At 44.1% G+C, this 20,965-nt stretch overlaps 1 protein-coding gene across 1 annotated transcript in view; it reads left to right on the forward strand.

Moving 5' to 3' along the window:
- LOC139760514 (uncharacterized) overlaps positions 1–20,965 on the forward strand; it is a 181,762-nt gene that overhangs the window by 85,019 nt on the left and 75,778 nt on the right. The window contains 3 exon segments of the mRNA XM_071683808.1: positions 768–833; positions 2,566–2,682; positions 3,982–4,095. Of these exon segments, the coding sequence (XP_071539909.1) occupies positions 768–833; positions 2,566–2,682; positions 3,982–4,095 (297 nt within the window).

Consider the following 20,965-nt stretch of genomic DNA (forward strand, 5'->3'; position numbering starts at 1 on the left):
TACTATTAAAAACCTCTTCATCAACACTTCAGTACCATTTGTACATCGTGTTTAGTGAGGTAGATGATGTTACGTGGCAATATATATATATATATAGTATTCATACATGAAGCTAATGTTGTAACCCAAAGTATTAATTGACTTTATGATTCTTAATTGTGCGCCACTATTAACACCAGAGTAAAATGACGATGGAAACCATTACCTGAATAGTTAAAGAACGTGCGAGTCTTGTCTTAAGGACGTAATTAGTTATCTTTTTTCTCTCACATGCTGCTCCATATATGAGTCCTCATCGTCAGGTTACGCGCCAACATAACCCACACTTGCTTTATCTTTGTGGATGTCGTTAACTGCTGCTAGTTCTCATATACATAGATATTTTTTTTTTCTTTTGGTTCAAAGTACTGATGATGATCTTCACTTTCAATGCAGATTTGTGGTATGATGTGAGACAGGTGTGAAAGATGCGTGATATTTGAACTCTTATACAAGTTGATTCACGTTCACATATTATTAGTTTGATAAATAAGTACTTGTATGAATATATCTTATCATCACATAATTGACCTGTAAATTTGTTCTTAAAAATGAGATGTCTTTACAAGCCATGAAGATGCTTTTCCATTCACTTTGCGATCTCTGGTTTGATATTTGGTACTGGTTTGTAGAAGCTGTTACTTGTCTTAGTCTCAGTTTGAATCTACATTTTTGCCAGACTCATGCATACCTTACTGATCATTCTTTCTCCCTTTTACTGCGTTCAGGATGGGGTGCTGCACCATACCTGGAGACCCAGGGGCAAGTACAAGATCAAGAGTACGCCCGTTACGGTAAGCGAGAGACCACCAGGGATTCAAGGGAAAGGTTTGTCCTAAAGAAAACGGATGTTCTGAAACGGTGAATTCGACAGTGGTTGGCGTTGTGGTCAGGAGACCGACCGTGGTCGAGTTTGTAGAGTTTAAAGGGAAGGCGCGAGTAAGATGAGATGGTTCTGCGACGGTAGACGTTAGATGATGTAGGTATACAGGAAGGAAAGCTGTACAGACAGAGGAGTTACGAGGGAGGAAATTTGATGAATTGTGGGGAACGGTCGTGGGACAACGATGTAGAGATGCAAGGTTAGCGGGTGAAGGTTTACACGGAGAGGATTGGGCGAGGTGATGAGCACCGAAATGCAGGTGTGTCATATTATTACAAGGTGCGTTGGTGGACTAGATTGCGAAGCGTTACAGGCTTTTTATTCATGAGTACGTGTCTAGTATAATGCTTCGGAAATAGTAATATTTGGACTTTCATGGATATTCAGGATTGAATTTTTGTGTCAGGACGGAAAGGGTGGGTTCGATTTGTACAGAGAAAAACAATTTCCCTTTATAACAACTTCACAAACTGTGGCACCTAAGAACTTGCTTGGTTGAGAATTTCGAGTTTTAAAACAGTAATGTAAACACGGTAAGTCTACGGACTTCAGTGGGTGGGAATGAGGAGACTATATTCTGTTTCATGTAGTTTCCCCGAGAGACAGATTTTATGGAACCGTTAACGTTTTCCTGTAGAAGTAGGGTTCAGACGGAGTACGTAACATTTTCAGCCTCACGCGGTATTCTTCTGTTCTGGCCGAAATAACTGAAAAAAGTTTTGTGACTTTTTTGACTTTTTGCTGGTGAATTTTAAGTGCGAGTTGGATACTTGCATGTTAAGGGAAAACAGCCAAAGAGTTTAAGAATCATTGGTTTACGAAGTTAGGTAATGAAAAATATATAAATCATATGTTTTGAGCAGAAAAAACGCACTTGAGAATCCATTACAAATCTAAGCCATGAAGAAAACGAGATATTTAGATGTACAGAAAATGAAGAGCGGTAGTGCTCCAAAGAAAATGAAGATAGCTGTAATAAGAGGCATTAACTATTCCAATTTGTCAGTCTCGTTTCATGTGTTTTTGTATGTAATTGTCAGTTGGCTGTGCTTTATTTCCTGCTTGTTTATGTATATTTCCCGTATCTGATGTCTTGTTTGTATGTGAGGTACAGTCCTGTCGTAAGAACCATCATTAAAGTAAGATCATTGATGTCAGAATTATTAAGTCATGGAAAAACGTGTTGGTAAAGAGATTTCGTTAAGTGTCATCGTTTTATTGTCTATATTTTCTTCAATAGATGTAAAGTGGTTTGGTGCAGTGTCATCAACAGCTCTTCAATATTGGTGATGGGGAAATCTTTCCATCCATGGGAAGCATAAGTTTTGTGTGTGAGGTCAAATTCTATCCATCACATCCATTTAAGGTTTTAGAGCATTTCTTGTGTTCTCCACGGGCGATGAGGTTTAAGCATCGCCACCAGAGATGATATTGATTGTAAGAATTCCAGTTCCATAGTAAAAGAAAACGTAGTTCTAAATTAAACAAAAACTTGCTCTTGCTTCAGATATACAGATGAAAAGTGCAATAACATTTAAGTTACCTGCTCTATCTCTCTCTGTTAAAGTGTCATGACTTAATCTTGTTTTATGTGGATGTTATTGTTACTACATGGCTAACCTGTGGGACTCATCTCTGGATAGTACGAGGATGTGGTGCCAATCAGTTTACCAGACGTCGAGTTCTCAGAGCGAGCACCCAAGACTCAGCCACCACCGCCCAAGCCACAGCCACAGCCTCAACCACAGCCGCAGCCGCAGGTACGGAGCCGCAGCAGCTCACATTAATCATCGTATTTTTTTTTAATTCTCATTTTCTATGATGAGTTCGTATTTGAACTTGAGTCGATATGGCAGTGTTTCCGGCATGATGTTTGCCCGTGTTACATAGTTTTTGTTGTTTATATTTGTTTTTCTATTCATGCAGTTCCCAAGACAAACATGCCGTAACCATGGCCATCTTAGTGAAAGAGAAAGAGTATTGGAGAGAAAGACTGAGACTAAGTTTTGCTTTTTAGATCAACTAAAACAGTACCACAGCTGTTGGTACATAGTAAGTTTGTAACTAAATAGTTCGTGTTCCAGGAATGAGGTGCTTAAACATTACTAGATTTCCAAATCGTAACAGTAAAAGATATTGTTGGTATTCCTGTTTAAAAAAAGGAATTGTAATCTATGGAAAGTTGAATAAACTTAGTGTTTAGTTCGTATGAATACCTCCATCTGTATTCCTAACACTCTTCAGGTCATCAGCTTTGGATTTCTAAGTTATCTCCCGCTATGTAAAACCCGGGGGTCTTTTCCTTGTAAGTCTTGATTGGCAGTAATGTAAATGAGTTGAGCACCAAGAGCCAGGACCTGCCGTCCCTTCCTACACTCTTCGACTCTTTGCTTTCCTCAACTGAACTCCCAAGATTCCTTCGACATTTTTCTCCCAAATTCTTAAACTCCAAGGTCCCGTTCCTCAATAGTCATGAGGAATTTCATTGTTATCTCCAGCTTCCTAGCAATGGCTGAATTCATGATAAGAATTGCTTGTACTCCTGGAATTGATTTTAGCACTTGAAGTAGTTACAGATTTATTATGTATGGTGCTTATAACTTGACGGTCTTCATGACCCGACCAACCCTTTGCCTTTACCCGTCTGAGCAATGAGGATGCCCACCCGACTAAGCTACTGCTACTTCCTTTGTTACATGATTTTCGCAGGTGAGTTCTTAGTATATTTCTTCGTTGGATACTTTCTGAAGGTTTTCCTTCTCTTCAGGTTAGTGTACACATCTGGATTTTCCATTAGCGTCCTTCACGGAAAGTGCCAAGTTCTTTAGATACCCCTTTTACATTCCTCGTCCTCGGCGAAATCCTTTCTGCCCTTACGTGATCTGCCTTTTAAAGTCCAGACATCTGTGTCTCTATCCTGTTTTGGGTCTGATTCATCTTACCCTTCCTGGCCTGTCTTCCGAAGACACTGGGTTAAACATGCATTTGTCTCAAACGTCCCTTCCTACTGAATCGTGGACTGTGTCGGCTGGACGTAACGTACACTGTGTGCCCAACAGGTGGAGGCGCCGACGATCCCGCCCAGCATGACCAACGGCGACGTGTCTCCCGGCGTCCTGTCTCCCATCGAGATCCCTGAGGGCATCCCGCTCCTCGCCCGTATCCTGCCCAAGGTAGGCTGACGCTCGTACAGTGTTTACACTTTTTTCCATACATTGCCATTGTTTTTTACTCCCATTCTCAATGAACAGGTTTCACAATATATATATATATATATATATATATATATATATATATATATATATATATATATTTATTATTATCAAACTATTCGCCATTTCCCGCATTAGCGAGGTAGCGTTAAGAACAGAGGATTGGGCCTTTGAGGGAATATCCTCACCTGGCCCCCTTCTCTGTCCCTTTTTTTGGAAAAAGAAAATATATATATATATATATATATATATATATATATATATATATATATATATATATATTGTGAAAGCTGTTCATTGACAAGTAGCTAGAAAGAACCCATTGTCCAAATAGAGCAAGAAGGGATTTAATAATAACACGTAAGTATGAATATCTTTTTCGGGGGCTCTCAACTGCAACTGTTTATGTAAATTCCTCAGCAAGGACGCAGCGTAGTCAACACCGGGCACTTGGCAACGACGGGCGCAGCTAACGTTCTCCTCCGACCTACTTAAAACCACTCAGTTCAGACACTCCTGCTTGTCATCTTCCGTTCTATGGTTAACTGTTTCCTTATTGCTTACTCGCTTTGTGATTTCTCCACGTATAATCGTCGACGTTTTCTTTAAGTATAACACGGTCGAGCTCCGTACAGGGCCTCTTTTCGACTTGCGGTGGCAGCGAGTCTATATGTTGACAACGATCAGTGAAGGAGACTGAAGTAGATGTAATGTGCCTGTTTAACCTGAGTCACATGGTCAGATCTCTTCCTTTACAACCACGGTTTTCATTGATGATGAAAAATACCTTGTTGTATTATTCCCTGATAGGGTACATCGTCCATGTGGGCAGGCAAAGTGTTTCATTACGTATAGCCAGAAAAAAAAAAAAGAACAACGATTTCGTAAGTTTATTGTGCGTAAAAATGGTATTGAATCTGATGACGGAGGTTAGGCAGTGTAAACAGCTTTCGTTGACAAATGATTTACCAGTTTTTGCCAAGTTGTCAGGCAAGTCGGCGGTGAGGCACACATACACTTGGCCTCTCTCACTCCTGCTGGAGTATTTATATAAGCCTAGCGAAACACATTATGATTGTGATTGTGACGCAACACCGCAGGAAACACAAAGCGCGAAAGGTATCCCGGCTCGTCGCGTCGGGGGGGCCCTGGCGGTGCTGAGGTAGTGTATGTGTTTTCCTCAAGGTCGCTACAGGCTGGTGCAAAACTAAGGTGACACATTAATCACCCCGTGGTGCGACAGTTGGTGCGTGGCCTCACCTGCGCCACCCTGTCAGACGTTCAGGAAAAGCCGACTGTTGCATGAAACTCGTTATTATTTATGTATACCGAAGTGTTGTAAACAACTCTGTGGTGGGATATTTCTGTGTAGGGAAGTGATGAAGTCATGGGTACCCACCTGTCTGTCAAAGACATTTCTGTGTACCTTTTGGAGAAATAATCATACAAGATCTTATATGAGGAAACCCCGAACCATGTAACGTGTAGACGAAGTATTTTCTCCATAACTCGATAATAAAGAACTTGCTATGACATCATAACTCGTAAGATATCAAGGTTTTGCATAACTTCAAACCGAATGTTTCTTTCATTGATGATGACATAGGACTTAAGAAATCTGGAGGGGAGGAGGGGGACGAGAGATCTCTCTCAGATCTCCTTTTTTTTTTAAATCGAAAGTGATTACCATTTGAATATATGACGGGTAGGTTGTCGAGAGTGCAGACGATCACATAGTATACTTAGGAAGAACATGAGTGATGAAGACATGACAAGGGCAGCGAAGCGGAGTGATGCATGAATGTCATTGGACTATCGACTGTCAGGGGTCTTTATGATCGTCGTTATCAGCCGAAGGCCTTGAACACCTTCTTCAGGTGTTCCATGACAATTTGAGGCCACTGTACATGCGGTCATTCATAACTTTTTATCATGCAAGGTTAGCGCTTGCGACTGACTTCACGGATCAAATTTTTTCTTATCCTTCAGTATTCATTTGCATAGATCATCACAACTGGGCTGTACAGTTTAACATAGGTACTGTACACTTGAGCATGCGCTATGTACAGTTTAACAACATGGGTATTGTACGACTTAGCAATATACAGCATGTACAGTGTAATAACCCACGTACTGTGCAGTTTCACAACATGTACTATGTGATTTAACAACATGTACTATGTGATTTAACAACATACGTACTACATAATTTAACAACATAGGTACAGTACATATTCATAACATACGTACTACGTAATTTAACAACATGCGTGCTGTACAGTGAAAAACATAGGTTCTTTACATAACGGGCTAATCATTTTCGGGACTAGAGTACAGTGCACAGTGGTCTGGATCGTGAGCGTGTGTATGTATTTTACCGGTGCACTCTACGGTACAGTGGGTTACGGTATATCGAGGAGGAAAAAGGAGATAAGAGAAGAGGAGCTGATGCTCGAAGGTGGTTGTGTAATGAGGGGCAGGGAAGGACGGAGTGGTGGTGGGGAAGGAGGAGGGAGTAATTGGTTGGGAGAGGCAGGCAGCCACCCCGTCAACCCCTCTTGGCCCTCCCATAACCTCTATACTGAGTTATAATTAGCACCATGACTATCTACCCTCCTCTCTGCCAACCCCACCACGGCTCACCTACATACGAATAAGCCTAGCACGTTAGTTATATATATATATATATATATATATATATATATATATATATATATATATATATATATATATATATATATATCTTCCATTACTAATGTCAGGATAGTAGTAACGGACATGATTTTGAAGATTTTTAAGGTTTTTTTTTTTTTTTTTAAGGCTGTAAACCAGTAAGATATTTGTGGTATATTTTTTTTTACAATTTTATTGGCACGTTGTTCTTCCCGTCGGTTGTAAGTTACTTGTGAGTTTTTCTGAAGAGAAAAACATGGATGTGGCTTTTAAGTCTCCCCAGCTGAGAGTACTAAATGTCTGCAGTTTGAGTAAATATTATTCTCCCCAAGGATAATGGTAATGGGTCACACGTACTACTTGACGAAAGGTTGTCATCTTAGATGTTTCTGTGATGTATTAAGAAAGTATTACGCGATATATTATTGCTTTGTATTTTAATGCTGGTGGCCTCACCGAGTCTGGCGGTGGCTAGGCATACAGCTCAAATATCCACCCAACCAGGTGGAAGCATTGGTTACTTTATGACATTCGTGCTGAAGGTAATGACTTGGAGAGATGATATCTAAGCCTTTATTTTTTATGGTAGATCCACCTCATGTGGATTGTACAGTGGATCCTCTTTAGATACATCAAACAGTGGATGATCCTCTTGTAGCGGACTGTGTACAGTAGATCCTTTTCATTCATAGATGACCGCAACTTGGAGAAGAGAGAGAAAAAGAATCCATTGAATACGAGAAATACACATTTTCCCCCTTTTTCAGACATAATTGTCTACAACAGAAACTACCTCGCTTATGTATTCTGGTCATTGTCCCTCTCAGCGCAGTTTCCCTACTTGACTCTCTCCCATCTGGCTGTTGCAATGTAAGATGTTGGGAGGGACAGATAGCCTTGCTTTTCCGGTTAATGTAATTTCGTTTTCACCAAAATAGACCTGCTCTTAAAACGAGCGGGAGGGGGCAAAGTGCTTGTCGAGGTGGTTTGTGTGAGGACGATTCCTTAGCTCCAGAATTAGGTTGGAAAAATTGAAGTCGTGACCGTCTCGTCGGAGAGAACTGTTTACCAGTTTTATTCCGTCTGGATTATTTCCATCTTTTATGGGTCTCGCCGAGACATTTTCTCTTTCAGCTGAAGGAAAGTTATTTTCGTTTTCTGTGTCTGACTGCGGTGTAGAAAACAAGTTTCCCCTGTAAAGACGTTCGACGTTGCTATATTTAGTATGAATCATACATTTCATTTTCCTTCAGAAAGAATATTTCAATTTTTCATAAATCTATCAAAATTATTTCAGACGAAGTATCGCACCCACGTCTTAGTCTTTTAGGATTATATATGACTCGTAGTATGTTTTCCTTATCCCTGGGGATAGGGGAGAAAGAATACTTCCCACGTATTCCCTGCGTGTCGTAGAAGGCGACTAAAAGGGGAGGGAGCGGGGGGCTGGAAATCCTCCCCTCTCTTTTTTTTTTTTCCCCTAAAAAAGGAACGGAGAAGGGGGCCAGGTGAGGATATTCCCTCAAAGGCCCAGTCCTCTGTTCTTAACGCTACCTCGCCAATGCGGGAAATGGCGAATAGTTTGAAAGAAAGAAAGAAGTATGTTTTCCTATGAAGAAGTCTCCAAGTGCTACTACTAGCAGCATTTCATTCATTCCTTCGTGGCTGTTGACGACTAAATGATCAAATAATCCATCATACCAGACAGGCCTTCACGGGGGATGATATATACGTAGCATCTGATTCAAGTTTAGTGACGTGAGGCACGTGCATACACGTCGGCTGGTCCTTCATCCACCACTCCGTATCAGCAATAGCGACAGACAGGTGAGGGTCGGGCCCCTCAGGACGCTTCAGTTCCTGGTTTATTTTCCTGTGTCACGTCATGACAGGGCTGGTTATAGGCACTCCCTCCTTCCCTCCCCTGGCAGGCTGCCTCCCATAATAATGCATCCCTTGGTGGCCTCAATCCCATGACACTGTGCACGTTCCCATAGCAGGCTGCTTCCCATTGCACTCCACTCCCATGGCAGGGTGCCTCCCATGGCACTGTGCGTTCCCATGGAAGGGTACTTCCCGTGGCACTACGCTCCCCTGGCATGGTGCCTTCCGTGGCACTTTGCTATAACATCTGACGCTAGCCATCACTACCTGGACACAGGTCAAGCAGCCGAGAGCTGGTGATGTGAATGATCATGAATTTAGACATACGTTGCGCTCGCTCGCCCCCGACAGATCACTCTTCAACCACCCGCTAAGCGCCAACGGGGGGATTGGAGGAGCTGGGGGCCTCGTCCCCATATTTTTTACTCGTGCCGTTATTACCGGTTAGGTTACCGTGCATCCCATGCTCATTCTGTGAGCGGTAGGGCAATAGGATTACAGAGGCCACAGTGGTTCTTTGTCGGAAGACCTCAGAGAGCGCATCGCCATAGCGGCGTACTGACACATCCACTTTGGACGTAGCCGGAATAGCTGGGAGTACCTCACCACAACATACTGTACGCCAATACAGACTCTGTGATTGGCAGTTACGATCACTCACAGATCACTAGCATCTCGTGGTGTGCGAGATAAATGTTTTAACTCAAACTGTTGCCTAAGGATACGAGAATCCTGTACTGATGAAGAGGGTGCACAGTCACCCTCCGCTGGAGGAGGAGGAGGAGGAGGGAGTACTGCCAGTGTACCAGCATATTAGTCACGTTTCGTAGACCCAAGCGCTGAGTCAGATATAGCACTCGTGTGTCGCCTGGGCCAAGACTGGGCTCAGCGGCGGCAAATTTATGATGTAATCTGAGTTGACGTTAAGGGTCTTTTTTAATAGGCTCTCACAGGGATTTGGGTATAAAAAGGTCTTTGGTTCAGAGCAAGTGGTGGTAACCCAGCCATACCTTAATGCGAGTTAATAATACGTAAAGATAATGGGAGGGTAGCACATAGACGCCAGGCAAAGATGTTACGAAATTTAGTTAAGGACAGGGTGCGTTAGAGAAGCTGTGTGATCAGTAGTTAGCAGTATTGTGGGTTACAGGGTGTTAGTAGAAGGAAAATCGCACGTCTTAGGAAACCTTTAAAGGAGGAGACTCTTAAAGGTGTTGAATCAGGTAAGGTTGATCGAACACAGTCAACATAAGAAAAGAAACAGAATGACATTTACATGACCAGAAAGGCTGGGTAAATGGACGTATTTGATAATTACGCTTTGTCAGATGGGCGGCGATGGGTGGGTAGTGTGGTGGATGACAGCATTGGGGTGATGTTGCCGAATGATGTCAGGTGAATTGTGTGGCTGGGCGGCATCAAGTGGGTGGTGCTGATGGGCGACGACAGGTGGGTGGTAATGCTGGATGGAAGCAGGAGGTTAGTGCTGCTAGGAGGCAGCTGGTGGGTGGTACTGCTGGTGGCAGCAGATCAATGGTGCTGCTGGGTGGCAGCAGGTGGGTATTGCTGCTGGGCGGCTGCAGGTGGGTGGTGCCGCTGGTGGCAGCAGGTGGGTGGTGCCGCTGATGGCAGCAGGTGGGCGGTGCCGCTGATGGCAGCAGGTGGGTGGTGCTGCTGATGGCAGCAGGTGGGTGGTGCCGCTGGTGGCAGCAGGTGGGTGGTGCTGCTGAGCTGCAGCAGGTGGGTGGCAGTGGGCGTACACCTGCCGTCTCTTGGCACCGTAAAAGATGAGCGACCGAGAATAGCACCATCGACCTCAGTTGCCGGAGTCCCCTACGAAGGCTCCCATGCTTGCCTCCTGCCTGCCAAACCTCACGATTATCTGGCCACTTACACCTATCGGCCGGGCCTCGTAGACTCGCCTCTACCGTGATCCTAACTCCGTAACCCCGCAGGAAAGTTGGGTCAGCTGGCGCTACGGGAGGAAGGCGACCGTGAGGGGTGGGCGGCTCCCTGTGTTGGTGACGATGCAGTGTTGTGAAGGTCCCAGAACCACCAGCGTCTCACCAGCAGCCTCTATGTGCTGTGGCAGGTGTGGCCGGCCCACGGGCATGGCTCTGCCCGCTGCTCTTACTACCTGACCATTGCGGTGAACCGACTTGACCATCAGTTTGTTGACGGGTGTCTGAGCCTGTGACTAGAAAGATAAACTACTGGACGAACAGTAACGAGTGTTGGCCATTTGTGTCGTGTCCGTAGCCAAGTGTAAGACGACCATGTTCTCCCCGGATCGCTATGGTCCCCGGCGAGGGTCCTTCGGTATCGTTGAGAACAGCGGCCGCAACTTCGTGGGGTTAAAGACAGCTTTCCGTAACAAGGAGACGCGGACGCCGCTCCAAAAAGCGGCCCACTTCCGTTTCTCGGAGCCCGCGACGCCCTCCGTGCTGAAGGACCGCGGACTACGGCCCTCCGACCTCTCCGACCCGCACAAGAAGCAGTTCCTCACCGAGCTGACTGGTCGTATATTCCACCTGGCAGTAACTGGGGTACGTTACACTATGTTATGGTACGTTGTGATGTTATGGTACGTCATACAGTCTCGTGGTACGTTACACTGTATCTTATGGTACGTTATGCTGTGTTTCATGATGCGTTGCAGTGTTATGGTATGTCACACTGTTTCACGTTACGTTATATTATATACTACGATGCGGTCGGACATATTTACATCTCACGTGTTGGCCTGTGTTACTGCTCTACGTGGAATCTTAAGGAAGCGTTCCAGGCATCGTGAGATCACAGAGTCGAGACTATCAGAAAGACCCACACCTAGACTATATTAGACCCCCCTCCCCTCGGCTATAGTTATAGCTCCTGCCAAATATACTCTTTAAGTATACCATATATAGTTAAAATATTATATCATAGTCAAATGACCCTAACCAAGCGTACTTTGATGTTCGATGTAAGCGCGTGAAGAAGGTGAAGCATGTGGTAGCCCTGTGTGTGTGTGTGTGGCTAGGTTACGTCTGTTCCTCTGTATTCCTTGTTGTAGGCAGCGAAGACGCGAGAGTATTGAGTGTCGTCCATGTGTTTCATTGTTTCCGTACGACTCTTTGTTCTCCATCCTTCCTCGCCGTCATCTTAACCTTAATTCATTTTCAGTTTACCGAGGAAGTGGATGAACAGTTGATGTATTGCATCTCGGGAGTTTTTTTTTTCTTCTTCTTTTTTGGGGGGATAGCTGCATTATTCTCTCTCTCTCTCTCTCTCTCTCTCTCTCTCTCTCTCTCTCTCTCTCTCTCTCTCTCTCTCTCTCTCTCTCTCTCTCTCTCTCCTTCCTTTCAGTGTACATCTCCCTCGTCCTGTATACTGCTCCCGCACATACACTCAGCCCTGTGAGAGCTGGACGACACCGTCCCCCACCACACTTGCAGGTTCTCCCCCTCCCTTACCCACTCACTGCACCAGGGAGCTCCACACTAATTACTCCCACGTCCTCCACAAATAAAGAGTGACACATAGAGAGAGGCGACGCGTCATACCGTAATGCGTCATTTCCCGTCGTCATTTCTCCACCCTGCCTGAAGGAGGCAGGGAGTCAACACACGCCCCTACTCCCTCCCTCACAACCCTCTCTCTCTCTCTCTCTCTCTCTCTCTCTCTCTCTCCCTGCACATACCCCCCTTCTCACTGTGGCCCTGGCGGCTATTGTTGGCGTCCCTCCAACACTGCCCGTCCCTCCTCCAACACCACCAACCCCCTCCTCCACTCTTTCCACTCCCCTTGCTCCTCCTCCTCCTCAGCCTAAGAGTGTGATTGTTTTGGGCAGCTGTACACACACACACACTGCCTCCGGCTCAGTGCTTTCGTCCATGTGTGATCATGTCAGTATCGGGAGCAAGAACTAGAGAGAAAAGTAGGTAGGGCCGGAAACTGATAGTCAAAGAGGAAAAAGAAGTAAAAGTTAAAAAGGAAAATCAGGATCTGTTTGACTGTGAACCACCTCGGTATACTCACATTACGCTAGTTCCCAATTTCCGGACAACAGGTTGTTTGCGGGGTAAGGTAACCTGACTGGATTTTGCGTCTTCGCCTGTTAAAAAGCTGCCTCACACGACGTGTTAACACCTCGTATGTATCACGTATTTACCTTTTTTTTCTGTGTGTGTGTGTGTGTGTGTGTCTGTGTGTGTGTGTGTGTGTGTGTGGTAAGTAAAAGTGAAGAAAACGTTGAAAAGCAACTTGATCCAGTTCCTCCGTCAACAGCGAGAGGAGGGGTTTGGTAAACAGCACCTGACGCCTGGCTGCTACTTAAAAACGAGAGACGTGAGATCCTGTTGAGGTCTGAGATTACGGGGGAGGAGGTGCTCTCTCTCTCTCTCTCTCTCTCTCTCTCTCTCTCTCTCTCTCTCTCTCTCTCTCTCTCTCTCTCTCTCTCTCTCTCTCTCTCTCGCTTGACATGACGATAACGGTGATTAGGGTTCATAAACCGTCCTTTGAGAATATCGAACGTTGTTTCAACTGCTACGTCTGATTGATTGCTCCTACATTATCATCGTCGTCTGGAGGTTATCAGTAAGAAGAAGAAATGGGATTCTAGACTGATACTGTCCCGACATGAGAAGGGTGGTTGTATAAATGATTTTTGGGTGGTTGTATAAATGATTTTTGGGCGGTTGTATAAATGATTTTTGGGTGGTTGTATAAATGATTTTTGGATGGGTGTATAAATGATTTTTGGATGGTTGTATAAATGATTTTTGGATGGTTGTATAAATGATTTTTGGATGGTTGTATAAATGATTTTTGGATGGTTGTATAAATGATTTTTGGGTGGTTGTATAAATGATTTTTGGATGGTTGTATAAATGATTTTTGGATGGTTGTATAAATGATTTTTTTTATTTTTTTTGTGGGTTGGGGGGGAGTTGTGAAGGAAACAATGGCTTCAGTATCAGCAACCGTTATGTGATGGACTGGTGGCCACAAGGGCATGAATTCCTAGAGCTGGAGTCACTGGCAGACCACGGATCGCCCCGCCCGTGACACTTGGCAGGAGACTCCCAGTGTGTGTGTATCTTCGCTACCACCATCATCCTGGCGCTCGCCCCCCAAGGGGTAAAGGTGGGGTTGCTGCCGGACGGGCGGGAGACCCGCTAAAAGAGATGGTGTCACGACCCCTTCCCGTCAACCCCACAACCCCTCCTCCTCCTCCCCTTACCCAGCCTCCTACACACACACACACACACACACAGACAACACACACAACACACACACACACACACACAACACACACACTCACACAACACACACAACACATACACACACACACACACGTACGTACGTACGTGAGACATGGTCAGAAGTTACTCCTCTGCCAGAAAGTGGTGCACATTCACCATCCCCTTCGAAGACCCTCTTACTCGTGAAGATCGAGCGTAGACCACGGGCCCCACCGCTGGAGGACTGGCTCTGCACTCACCTCAGCGTCTGCCATGAGAATGGGTTTCCTCCTTCCTCAGTCGTCAGTGTTCTTCCCTCGTGACCCTGGACGAGGAGAGTGTGTACACCATCAGGAGACAATAGCAGCCACCGGATGGCTGGTTGGCTCGGCAGGTGGCCGTGAGGCGTGGGCTCCTCCCGCCGTCCCCCACTACCGGCGCCGCGCCGTCTTTGTGGCCACGATGGAAACGTATCCCTCACACACACTCTGAACTGCACTGGGTTGTGTGGTGTGAACTGGGGAAAGTTGCTCACGTAATATTGAAGTACTTGCATAGTACGGAAAGGGAGTTCTGCTCGCATCTCCTCTCCTTTCCCCCCTCAGTGAAACGGCTTTTTTCTTTCAGATTTTGTGACTTGCCATTTTTGTCAGTTTGTTGCAGTCATCCATCAACCTGACTTTAAAAATGTACGTACTTGTTGTAGCAAGTTCTTGCCTCGCTTGTTATTACCTCAGGTTGCTCTCTCTCTCTCTCTCTCTCTCTCTCTCTCTCTCTCTCTCTCTCTCTCTCTCTCTCTCTCTCTCTCTCTCTGGACCGCAAAAAGAACTTAACTGTCTCCGTCGTCATACTGGTTTATAAAGCTAAAGGTTGTTATCAAGTCACCCCTCACACTTCTCTCTTCCATGGAAGGTTCTCGCTGTAGCTCATCTATCAAATTCAGGCACCAGCTTTGATGGCCTCATCTGGACCCTTTTAGATAAATCTTTGTTCCACTTTCAGTGTGGTGACCAGAGTTGAGAAGCGAGTACTACCTTGCTACCTTGAACTAACGCGTTATGAACAATTTGCATTACATTTCCTTAGCTAAAAACTTACCTGTGATTCCGATATTTGTTAGAAGACAGTTGGGTTTTCAGCAAGTCTCCTGATGATTCCTGTCGTGGGAAGAGATACAGAGCTGACACTTAGGTCCCTTTCACACAGAAGACTCGTGTAGCTTACCTAAGCCTTCTTTCACTGTGTCCCATCCTTATTATTTTGCAGTTACTCGAATCCCATCGATCGCGAATCAGACTGACTTATGAGTTTGTGAAGGTCCTCTGGTAAGGTAAAGCAGTTTTCATGATTCTCTGCGTCTCTTTACGAGGTTGGCGTCATCGTAAAACGTTCAGGGTAGGAGTCCCGGTCATCTAACGAGTCATTTACAGAGATCAAGAAGATCAGTGGTCCTAAGATTAGCGGCACGCCACTGAAGTCCCCAACCCGTTTGAAGGCTCTCCTTTAACCTGTGTCGTGTTCCTTCCCACTAATGTAATATTCTATCCAGAGAAGGAGTATCCCCTTGAATGCTACCAGATGATCCAGCTTCTTAACCGGCCTTCGTTGTGGAATAGTGTCAAACGCTTTCAGGCAATCCAGAAACATGCATTCTCCTGATTCATCTCTTGAAACTAAAACAGAATTCACTCTTGTCATAAAAGTCTCATTGCTCTGTTTACATATGGCGCTCTCTCTCTCTCTCCTGAATTAGTGTTGTCTTTGTAAGCTGCTTGTGTGCCACCCGTCTCCCCTTCCCCACATTCTCCCCTCCCATAACCGAGACCACTCAGTCACTCGGCAAGCTACGGCGTCATATGATTCCTGTGTATGATATATTCTCCGTACACCGCGAAACACTGGAACCCTTTACCCGTTTATATCTTTCCAGACAAGTAAGCCTTGCATCTACAAATGGTAGATATTCCAGTGCCTCCAAAAGTCATGGAATATATTTCCTCTTTTCTTAATGTCCTCTTCTCTGTAACCCTCTTCATATTTCATTGAAGGCTTACCCTCGATGTAAACATTTGTCCATATTCGGAATCTCGAACATAGGGAAAAAAAAAAGGAAAATGTGTTTAGTTACAAGGGAAGAATCGGAGGTAACTCATACGTCAAGAAAGGAACTTCATACCTTTACCCCCTTGAGCACGACGTTACAGCCCTTAGGTATGATGGATGTGGCCTTTGACCTTACCTTTTTTAAGAGTGAGGTCAAAGACCAGTCTACCATATCCTGGTACTGCTGCGCTCGAGGATCATACCTTCGTCCGTGGAGAGGACGTCCTTGTCGTGCTTACGAGTCGTACAGTCGTCCTTAGAGAAGTGCTCGAGGGGTCTAGTGAGTTAATCTAAATTCCAGAGGGCCTTATTTTTCTTGTCTTTCTCTCCTCAGAATGATCCATCTATAGGAGAAAATAGAAAAGCAATGTATTGTGGAAAATAGGTGCGAATATTGAGATCATTATGTCTCTGGTTCCTCTTATGCAGTGAATTCATCGAGCAGCGTTATGTACCCAAGTCCCACACAGCAACACCTGCAGCCAACATGACCAGGCTTTCCCCTTGATTTCGATGATGAAGCGTTCTCGAAGTGTCTGAAGGTCCCTGGCACTCCTCACGCGTCCTTGTAGGTGTCGAGTGACGTGATGTGTTTGTTTGAAGAGGCCTGTGAGAAGTGTATGTGCCAGGTGACCCTGTGATGGCCATGGTGAATGACGGCGGATGCCAGTGCGGCCAGGCTAGGCTAACAAGAGCGTCTGTCAAGTTCATTCTGTGATATACGTTCCAAGTCTTTACTTTCTAAGGTGAACTTTTTTTTTTCCCCCTAGGCATCGATCCATTCCCTGTCTTCTTGTCAGAACATTTTCTTCATCTTCCATGTGTTTTGTCGCTTCAGTTTGTCACGAACGATTGTGTTGACACAACCAAACCTAGACAATACTTCTGTGTTGTTCCAGTATATATTTTTTTTCCACGGCTGTTTTCAATATTTCACGCTAAATCCCATCACTAGTTTCATCATATTTCGACACATCCACAGAGGCACTCAGGATGTTTCAAAAGATATTTTCAAGTCCTCTGAGCCACACAAAGAGGCAAGAGGTGTACTCATCCCGTAAATAAACAGATGTCCGCCAGTTTAACGTATATATATATATATATATATATATATATATATATATATATATATATATATATATATAGTACTCGTGACTATTATTAGATGATGATCTTTGTACAACTGGTTGCCAAATGTGTTTGGATCTGGTGCTTACTGCGGTGATTATCATGGGCGACTGAAGGAGAAATCCTCACAAATCTTATTAGTGAGCTCATAAGGCTAGTGTGTGTGTGTGTGTGTGTGTGTGTGTGTGTGTGTGTGTGTGTGTGTGTGTGTGTGTATCTCTCACCCATCTGGCTTAGATGTTACAGATCCGGGTCTGCTAACCTGCACAGGTTGATAGGTCTCGAGCCCATCAGTATACACAGTGAAGTGGTTGCGTGTCTGGCTGCTCGTCTGTTGTATAAATCTTTTGTTGAGGTGCTGTAGTGTATGTGTGTGTCTGTGTTTGTGTGTGTCTGTGTTTCGTCTCGCTGACTTATGAATGGCCTTGAGTAGATAAGGCAGTCAAGGCAGGAGTAGTATGGAGGTGTGAATGTAGAGAATCATATCGAGATGTAAATATCACAGAACATGGATGATTAAGTAACCAAATATCTTATAAATCACAATTGGTATCAGCCCAGTTTAGGGGTCCACTGACGGTCGTATTGTGGATGTTATCACGGTCGCTCAGGCGTCCACAAGAGAGGCAGGTTGGAGTAACAACGTTGATGCATTTCCCGAACCTCGTCGTGTGTGGAGAGGCCCAGAGCGTCGTTGGAGTCCTCCTCGCTCCGTGGTGCCTTAGCCTAGCTCTAATTTGCTCGCCATGAAAAGTGCAGCGTGAAGTATACGGTGTTGCGTCTCGTCAACGGAGCCTCTTATTAAGTGACGCTTCCTAAAACGCCTGTGTTTCCTGTGAGGCTTTTATTTGTAACCTTAGTTTGGTTAGTGCTTTATGACTTTTCCTTCAGTTTGGAGGAATCATGGCTAGGAGTTACATGGTGTTGTGAGCATCTCTTCCCAGTTAACTCCTTACCTGCTCTCTACTTGAGGTGATTCATATATATATATATATATATATATATATATATATATATATATATATATATATATATATATATATATATATCACTTCTGATGCGAACGGACCTTTGCGAGTTTGTATCATCGTCCGTGAGAGAGAAAAAACGAGCAGTCTCGTTGAGGTACTTCTCATTCCAAAGGAGTCCATCGTTTCACTACTATTAATCGCAGCCTTGGAGCATCAGAGGCCCCGTAAAAAGGGTCGTAGAGGGTTATATAGACAAAACAAAAATTGTGTGTGGTATGAGTGGGTTTTCGTTTTCTTCACGTACCGTTCAGAAAATGATGTCATTGGTCTGGTACTTTGATGTCCGTAAAATTGTATATCTTTCTTATACTCAGTCTCCTGTACAGTGTTAGATTACTTGGTAGATCTAAATCGTCCATCACTAAGAGTAACTAAATTCCAACTGCATTCGGATACTACATAGCTACGTATGCGGAGTGAGAGCGTGTATGGCCATTTGATGTTATCTTGACCACTTGAAAATGATGTCTTTTTTTTCGACTGGGAATTATAACGTGATGTTGATGGCCTCATTAGCCCTCGCAGTCGCCAATCGTGAAGCCCAAATCACCAGCCAAACAAGCCATCGAAGCCATGAATTATAATGATTCCAATAAATGACTTCGTAGGTGTTGACATGAGTGTAAGTACATAATGGTTTGTTTGATGTACGCTTTGGATAACAGTGGCACGTTCGTGTAGCAGATAAGCTCTGAATTACATTAGATATTTATACTGTGTCACGTTGTTGTGTACATGACGTGTATGTTATGGTTCCTGGACTGAAGACCGTTCGTTTCATGACTGAAGACTGTTTGTGGCCTGGAGACTGTTCACTTGTCCATGACTTGATTTGAATAAATTTGAATAATACAATTGCCGAAAAAGACACAAAGATAATGATTTTTTGTATAGATGAATTAATGAATGGGGCTCATGAACCACCTTGATACAGTCGACTTTATTTGAACCAATCACTTTACGTACTCACCGCTTTTACTGCACTAGTTCAGCTAGGGAAAATTGCTTGTACATCACATGTATTTGAACAGAACGTTAGATTGAGGCTGAATCCAGGTGTAAATTGTGACAAGAAGTTGGGCAGTAATCATGATCTGAAAGATAAGCCAACGATATTTGGCCTCTCTCTCTCTCTCTCTCTCTCTCTCTCTCTCTCTCTCTCTCTCTCTCTCTCTCTCTCTCTCTCTCTCTCTCTCTCATGAACATGAAAGGGGAAACATCCACAAGTAAAGCTTGGATCGCTTTCAAGACATAAACAGATAATCTAAATATAATCTCGTGCTAGGTTCAAATAGCGGTCGAAATCATCGCTTTGGGTTTGACAGGCAAATCATTAGACCCGCGGCTTGAATAATCTACAAGAAATTCGGATCCCACAGTAGAACAGTCGCACCCTCCGTGTTAAAGAAGACTCTCCTCTGGTAAATGTAAACCTTTCTATATTTCGTCGACCGAAAGTTTTTGGCAAAGGATCTTGGCCGAGGCCTTACATGTCCGTGTACTTGTGTCGGCTATTTCCATCCAGTTTGTGGCCGTCGGTCGCTAATGTACGTCCAGTCAGTTTTACTAATGTCACATTTATCATTACGGTTGTGGGACGCGGTAGTCTCGGGAACTGGCGCCGGTGTAGACTGTAGCTGTGTTGAAGAGAATGTTCGGTATTCCAAGCTTGCTAATGAGGTCCTCTCTCTCTCTCTCTCTCTCTCTCTCTCTCTCTCTCTCTCTCTCTCTCTCTCTCTCTCTCTCTCTCTCTCTCTCTCCATTGTAAGAGAAGAATGACATAACACGAGAGGGGAAAAAAAAAAAAATATGGCATGATTGCGAGAGATAAGTTGACCTACTTTCCTGAGCTTGTGGTGCCATGTTGCCAGAATGATGTACGATTGGAAACGACTGTTACCATCAGTTGTCGGTCAGGGTTTAAGAAGAGGAATTTTTTTTTTCCCCTGCGTTATGTTTGTTTATGATAAGAGCTGTCGGCGGAGAAACATCTGGATTTAATAACGCAGATGCAGATAAAATTAAGGAGAATTATAGATACAGGAACACCATCGACCGTGGGTAAATTGCTCGATGTTGAATCCAATGCCATACGTGCTTGCGTTTGATAAGGTACACATGTTTTATTGTCGTATGACATGCTATACAGCAGTGCCTTTGAGACTCTCGAGTCCTGAATACACAATATGATCAGCTGCATAGTGTGTCCAACGTATGATTTAGTCACCGTAGGTGTTAAGTTAGAATGAGTATATTTCATCTCCATAATTCGTAAGTTATAGTGAGTAAATCTCACAGGTCTTAGGTTATGATGAGTAAGTTTCGTATCATCATTGTTGGTTAGGAATGGGGAATAAAATTGCATCTTGGCCAACTTCTTAAGATATGATGATTGAATATCATTTTAACATAGTTCGTAAGTCATCGTGAGTAGATTTCGTCTCGCCAAAATTCTTGTTTATTTTCATTTATATTCATTATACTTTGTCGCTGTCTCCTGCGTTAGCGAGGTAGCGCGAGGAAACAGGCGAAAGAATGGTTCAACCCACCCACATACACATGTATATACATACACGTCCACACACGCACATATACATACCTATACATTTCAACATATATGTATACATACACAGACATATACATATATACACATGTAAATCTAGAACTAAGAAGTGAAATACTGAGTATAATTTGGTACTGTATATTTCGACTGTCTTTAACAATGTGTATGTTTACGTATGTACCTGTGAGTTGGTATGCATAGTGTGTGGATGTGTATCATGATAT

Source organism: Panulirus ornatus, chromosome 37, assembly GCF_036320965.1.
Source record: "Panulirus ornatus isolate Po-2019 chromosome 37, ASM3632096v1, whole genome shotgun sequence".
Classification (NCBI taxonomy): domain Eukaryota; kingdom Metazoa; phylum Arthropoda; class Malacostraca; order Decapoda; family Palinuridae; genus Panulirus; species Panulirus ornatus.